Source organism: Myotis nattereri (assembly GCF_964212035.1).
Source record: "Myotis nattereri genome assembly, chromosome: 3".
NCBI lineage: Eukaryota > Metazoa > Chordata > Mammalia > Chiroptera > Vespertilionidae > Myotis > Myotis nattereri.
The window spans coordinates 159146000-159153383 of record NC_138077.1 but is presented as its reverse complement, the minus strand read 5'-3'; the positions used below and the strand labels follow the sequence as shown (position 1 = coordinate 159153383).

The window sequence follows — 7384 nt, the reverse complement described above, 5'->3', positions numbered from 1 at the left end:
CCTCCTCCCAAGGTTTGGAGAAGCTCGTTTTGTCTACCTGACAAGCAGGTAGGTTATTTAAGGAATAATCTGCAGTTTGGGGACAAAGCCCATTTGGGCAAAAAAAGCAGAAACTTTAAAAGGTCATCTAGCTATTTACATAGACTCTTAGGCCTTTTACCACTTGATTGGGTTTAAACCTCATCTCGTTAGTGACTTTGCAAACCCATAAAGAGGTTAATCAAGGGAGCTCACTTTCGGCAGCTTCTTTTCCTTGAAAATGAAAACATGGGACCCCAGGCCTTCAGGATGACGCAACCTCGCTTATGATAGGTCAGATGCATGTGATTCCCACCCCAAGGTTGGGGCCCTTCGGACTTAAATGTCGGAGGAGCAGTTCTGCAGGGCGATCACTCCTCTGTCTTTATGCTACAGATGCCGGGACTACAAGCCTGCACTCTTCTCAGAGGGAGATGACTTGAGCAGCCCGCGTTTATCTCCACAACAATGTCCATGAACAATTCCAAACAGCCAGTGTCTCCTGCAGCCGGGCTCCTTTCAAATACAACTTGCCAGACGGAAAACCGGCTTTCTGTCTTTTTTTCAATAATCTTCATGACGGTGGGGATCTTATCCAACAGCCTTGCCATTGCTATACTCATGAAGGCCTATCAGAGGTTTAGACAGAAGTCCAAGGCATCGTTTCTGCTCTTGGCTAGTGGCCTGGTGATCACAGACTTCTTCGGCCACCTCGTCAACGGAACGATAGCAGTGTTTGTTTATGCTTCTGATAAAGACTGGATCCGCTTTGACCAATCAAACATCCTGTGCAGTATTTTTGGTATCTCCATGGTATTTTCTGGCCTGTGCCCGCTTTTTCTGGGCAGTGTCATGGCCATTGAGCGATGTATCGGAGTCACCAAGCCAATATTTCATTCCACAAAAATCACATCCAAGCACGTGAAAGTGATGCTGAGTGGGGTGTGCTTGTTTGCCGTTTTCATAGCTTTGCTGCCCATCCTTGGGCATCGAGACTATCAAATTCAAGCATCGAGGACCTGGTGTTTCTACAAAACAGAACATATCCAAGACTGGGAAGATAGGTTTTACCTTCTCCTTTTTTCTTTTCTGGGGCTCTTAGCCCTTGGGGTTTCATTCTTGTGCAACGCCATCACAGGAGTTACACTTTTAAGAGTGAAATTTAAAAGTCAGCAGCACAGACAAGGCAGGTCTCATCATTTCGAAATGATCATCCAGCTGCTGGCCATCATGTGCGTCTCCTGCATCTGCTGGAGCCCGTTTCTGGTAAGAGCCGAAGCCAAACCTTTTGACAAGTTTTGCTCTCTTCTGTTTTTCCATGTTCAAAACAAGATTTGCTGCCTTTTGCAAAATTATTAGTCTTGGTGGGTAGCGCTAGTCAGTCTTTTAAATGCTGGGGTTGGTGCCTACTTAAAACGGATGTCAGCACTCGGCGCTGGCTGTGAATGGAGCTGTTTATGAAACACGTGCTCAGTTCCCCACAAGCCCTGAGTTGGAAGCAATGTCTTGCTAAGTAATTCTAACTGTATACTTGCAGGGCAGTATAAAGTCATTTGAACAGAAGTAACGCAGTTTTAATGTACTGAATATGATTAGTTTCTAAAATGTGAAAAAACTGACCAACTATAAAATACAATATTGGAGTGGACTCTAGTAAGTCTTGGTGGGAAATCACACAGACTTTTAATTTATAGAAAAGGCATATTAGCTACTGGGTTCTTCTAAACATACAATGTCCAGCTCTCAGCTTGCCAGTAGTGGTGATGAGTTGAGATAGTTGGATAGTTCAGGTGAACTATAAGCATAGATCAGGTGAAGAAATCACTAGTTCATAAAGCCAGTAGTGCAGGGAGAGATATGATTGGCAGGAGAGCTAGGGATTCCTCCCTTAGCATTCATTCTTTTAAAAAAAAATTAGCCAAAAGCTGTGTTTAACAGCTTGATGTTTTTAGAAATGAAGGCTAAGATTAAGGAGTGGGCAACACATATAAGTCATTTATATTATTTTGCAAGTAGAAGAAAACATAAATATGTTTGATAAATGCGACCTTAATGTCCTTCAACATTTTCTTTTACGAGAGGAAGGGTTACATGCCATGAAAGAAAAAAATCCACCTGTACGTAGCTATTGATGGCAGCAAAGATTGTTTACATTCGTTTTTCTGTACCAGCGGGGAAATAGGCTGGTATCCAGAGACAGTGATACAGGTGATATACAGGTAGAGGTGAGGCAAAGGATAAGACAAAGGTAGACATAACACAAAGGGCATGGTCATACCTTGCATGGTAGTATGAAGGTGTTTGTTACTCATGCAGTTTTCCTAAGGCTCCAGCAGGTCCATTGTCCAAGAACTGCTGCCAGTGTTGTTTAATAAACAATCCCTGATGCACAGAAAAGTCTTCGAGAGCTGCTGACACAGACAGATCCTGTGACACCTAACTTTGTTTTACAGAAGGATTTCAACTTTTTGAATATTTTTATTTCTATTCATATTATTTTCTCATAATTTGTATTTAGCCTGTTGAATAGTATTTTTTTTTATGATGTTCCTGAATCTGTCCTAGGAAACCAGCCAAGGTGAGGCTAAACTGGGTCTGTCAGTGGTAAGTCAAAATTTTGAGGCCTGCTTGTTGTCAATTTCGGAGGCCTTAAGGGAACCCAAGCGGGGATCTGATCTGTGCTCATGGTCATGGTATAGTTACTTGAATCTTAGCAGCAGAGAACAGTTCTGTCAACCCTTGTAATCACTGCAGTGTTCATTCCTGAAGAGCTTAATTTATGCTATTTGACCAAGGAAATTTCCTTAGAATAATGCTTTTTTCCCTTAATTTTGAAATACAGTGTGCTTTTCAAAATAAAAAGTGAGTTTGAGTAGAACTGAAATTGATTTGGGGGTTGGAAAGGGAATACCAAGAAGGTGAGAAAAGAGGTAGTTAAAAATATTTAAAGATTTTTTTTTTTTAAAGTCTGGAGAAAACCTTAAAAAGTGAAATAGTGAACTCAGAGAGAGACAGATAATATGGACACCTGAGGTAATCATTGATATTTTAGTTTTTATTCGTTCTGTGTCACCTTTAAAATTATGCTTAGTTCTGGCTCTGATTTTGATAAAGCGGAGTGATAGGTTAACTATTGTAAGACTATGGAAGGTAGCAAATTTCATTTTTGCCATGGATAGTTTGAATTTATGTTCTTCTCTCATGTCTTTTCCTGAATTCTTGGTTTCCTTCACTATCAAAATGGATATTACTATTTAACTCGTATTTTGAATATATTTCCTAGTGGAAACAATTTTCATGAAACGTTTTCTGAGGTCAACATTGTATTTAACTATGAATTATTGACACACCTGTGACACCAAGATATCAATACTTCTAAAATGCTTTGTATTATGGAAATTATTTCTGTGCTAGATGCCTAGTAGGTATACCACAGATACTGCTTGGTGGATTGATACTGTATTTCAAGCATTCTTTGCATTCCTCATTTCTCTTGTGCAGATTTGGGTCTTCCTGGCAAGCTCAGGCTAAAGGCCTTATACATTTAGTGGTTTTGATATAAGTGCTTTGGGCATTAGGTTAAGGCCATTCAGGCAGCTCTAAATCGAACCCTAACAAAAACTCAGGCTTGGGAATGCCAAAATAACACCCAACATGAATATCTCCCAGTTGAAACATTTTTCTTTATTTTTTTCTTTAAATGCCTAGGAGGAGTTGCATAGCTGTTAATGACTGAGCCATCATTCCCCACCCTGTATTTTAAAAGCTTCTTAAGTTTTACAAATACCTCTGAAACCAGATTCCCATACATGTACTATAATGATACCTTCTAGGCCAGTGCTCTAATTTACACCACTGTCTTCTGTCTTAATGGATAAGTAGGAATTGTGGGATTTGTAATTTGAATGAGTATCTCTACACACTCCTCCACCTCTGTTCACTGACACTTTCAAGCTGGAAACTGGACTGAAGGTACAGGTACACACACCAAGAGGAGTAAATTATATGATAGAATCCTTGTTTAATAGGACTTCTTGCATCAAAACGTATCAATAGTGGCATGATTTTTAAAATGATTTAAATTTGTAGCTGATGACAAAGGGGATACTTAATTAATTTTGATGACTGAGTTTAACCAATACAAAGGCAAGACGGTCATGATGTTTGTTTGAATTCTCTCTCTCTCTGTGTGTTTTTAATAGGCTTTATTTTTCTTGATTAGTTTTAGGTTTACTGTAAAATAAGTGGAAAGAGTTCACATTTACCTTCTAACCCCCAGTCATCCTTATTATTAACATCTTGCATTAGTGACATACACTTGTTACAATTGATGAGTCAGTACTGAATACATTGTTATTGATTAAAGTCTCTAGTTTACATTAGGGTTTTCTGTTAATATTTTGCGTTGTGTAGCTTTTGAAAAATATATATTGACATTTTTCCACCGTTATGTGCCCTATAAATGCCCTGTGGTGTTTTTCTTTTTAATTTAATGTGTCACTTTTCCTAAGGAAAAAATATGTGCATGTGTGTGTGTTGTCAGGATTGAGATCAGTAGTACAATCATAATATTAGTTTAAAATATACATTGTTAATGACTTTTTAATTTTTATAATATCTGGATTTTATAATTTTAAACATGGTTAACACATATCAATTATCTTAATTATAATCCCAACTGAAAAATACAGGAAAGCACAATAAGCATTTATTAGCTGATAATTCCATTTAGTAAAACGTTGATACAAAAATCTTTCAGAGTCAAATGGTAACGATAAAATTGTGTTGTGTGCATATTAGGTGAATCATTTTCCCTAATAAATAACTCTTGAAGACATTTTTCAATGTTTCTTAAGTGAGGGGAAAAAGACATTTACTACTGCTATCAAGTAACATTTCCTTAATATTTTTTGTTTCTGTTTTTATACAGGTAATGATTCTTTTAAAAGTTTTATTTCTAGAATATATAACTCTAAAAGGAATTTATTATTATTGCTATGTTTATTTCACAGTTTGGTAGAGCAATAAATACTTGTTGACTGGCTGACTGTAACCTAAGTAGTACGAATGTCAAGAGATTGCAAATGATTGACCATAATGTGGATTCTGAGTTTTGTAGGTAGCAGTTAATAAAGCAAATACTGAAACCAAATGGTAGTTTTTCATCTGTTCCCTAAGTTAGCAACTATAGACTTCTGACACTATTAAACTTCTTTTACCTTCTCTTCTGGGATAAAGGGTCATTTTGAATTGGGTAAAGAAGTATAAAGTGTTTGAAGAACCAAATGGTTTCTCTTGTAGGTGAGTTTACCTAAGAAATATGTTTCCTGCATATGTAGAGTTTGAATATGATTTTTCCAAGAGTTTATGTTAGCATTTCTAGTCAATGTAGTTAAACATTTGGTCACTAAGATGTTTGTCAATACAAATCAAAGACTTGGGCGGTTAATTGAACTTTGACTGAATTATTAAAGGTATTGGCCACATAATGACCAGGTCTGAGAGGGGTAATGGCAAATAATGGAGCCAAGCAACGTCATAGCACATCTTGACTCAGAGTGAAGATTGTTTTATTTGAAAGGCAGGCCCTCATTTTTGTATTTAAGAACTGTGTCATGGAAATCTGTGTAGTGTCTGTGCATTTGCCACTACATCAAAAGAGATGATGAATTGATGTACACATTTAAGTATAAAGTCAATATGAAAATGTATACATATGCACATACATAACATGTACATGTACAAATGATTTACCCAGTTAAAAAAATTAATTGACCAATCAACCCACCATTGGATCTAAATGTCCCCAAAGAAAGGACTGCTAATGGATTTCATTCTGAAGTTAAAAACAAAATGGAATCTTTCGTACTTTTATGTCAGGACTTGGAAAGTATGTCTTTTTGATTTATTCTTGGACTGCTGCTGATTTTAGAGGCAGTACTGTCATACCTTGTTTCAGTGGGTTTCCTTTGGAAGGGGCATGTGCTCCCACGCTTGGAATTTAGAAGCAGCCATGATGTTGTCTTGATAAAGGACTGATGATGGCATTTGGGTTCTATTCTAGAAAATTCTTAAACAACCTAGACCCTTAGAACTCAAAATTCATATCAAGAAGAAAAAGTCTATTTTAGAACTATATTAGCATAGTTTACATGATGGGAATTCAGGCTGCTTTTGTGTTTGGGTGGGGCATGGAGTAAGTGGCATGAGGTCAATGACAGTCACTGGCAGAGGACTAGCTCTAGGCTATTTGGGAGCACATTCCCGTCCCTGAGCTTTGGTGTCCTCTTTCTTACTCCTCTCTTAAATGCCATCTGCTCTAGCTAGGCTATCTTAAAGTGTACCCTCTCTCTCCTCTCTTCCCTTCCTCTGCTTTATATCTCTCATAGCACTTATCAGCAGTTTCTGATAACATAGGCTACCTTTCTTTGACTTCTGCCTATAGGGTTGGAAGCTCCTTGAGGGGAGGGACCTTGTTTATTGCTATATCCTCAGTTCCTGGACCAATGCTCGGCACATCATTGGGGTCAGTGAGGATTTGTTACATGAATTTCGTGTAAAGGAGGGCTCACTTAGTCCTTGACAGTACTCATCTCCACTTGGGAGCCACTCGCCGATGAGGTCAGGGCTTAGTTGGTCAGCCTCAGGGATACTTCTCCTACTTCCAGTTGGAATTCACACTGGAAAGGTCAGAGATGGGCAAATGGGTTCTGAGGTCCCCAGGAGTATTAGCTGGAAACGGAGTTCTGGAGAATCCTGAACATTCAACTGTTTGAATTTGGTGCTGGAAACTAGGAATTTTGCCAGCACTCAGAGGAATTTCATGGATTAACTATGATCATATTATTCTATCATGATAATACTAGAGGCCTGGTGCATGGATTTGTGCACACTGAAAGGAAATTAATTAGAAGGATTATTTTAGAGACTGGGGAGGGACCGTGCGAGGGTGGCCAGCCTGGGAGGGACCACGGGAGGGCTCCAGGGTGTGTCCAGCCTGTCTCACCCAGTCCCGGTCAGCTGGATCCCAGCAGCAAGCTAACCTACCGGTCGGAGTGTCTGCCCCCTGATGGTCAGTGCACGTCATAGCGACCAGTCGAATGGTCAAATGGTTGGACACTTAGGATATTAGGCTTTTATATATATAGATTACAAGTATTTGTTTACATGTGAATTCCCTCTGTTAGTCTCGGTCCTTGGTGGCTAGGTTCTGCATTAGTGGTTTGTATTCTGGTTTCTACAAACAGTAGGCCATAAACCAATGTTTGTTGCTCTGACTGGTTTGGCTCAGTGGATAGAGCATCGGCCTGCAGACTGAAGGGTCACAGGTTCTATTCTGGGCAAGGACATGTACCTTGGTTGCGGG

General features: G+C 39.0%; 1 protein-coding gene across 1 annotated transcript in view; it reads left to right on the top strand.

Moving 5' to 3' along the window:
* Window positions 1–486: 486 nt before the first annotated feature.
* PTGFR (prostaglandin F receptor) overlaps window positions 487–7384 on the top strand; it is a gene marked incomplete at both ends in the record, with an annotated part of 33613 nt that continues 26715 nt past the window's right edge. Inside the window, one exon of the mRNA XM_081085270.1 lies at window positions 487–1284. Within this exon, the coding sequence (XP_080941396.1) occupies window positions 487–1284 (798 nt within the window). The remainder of the gene's footprint in view (window positions 1285–7384) is intronic.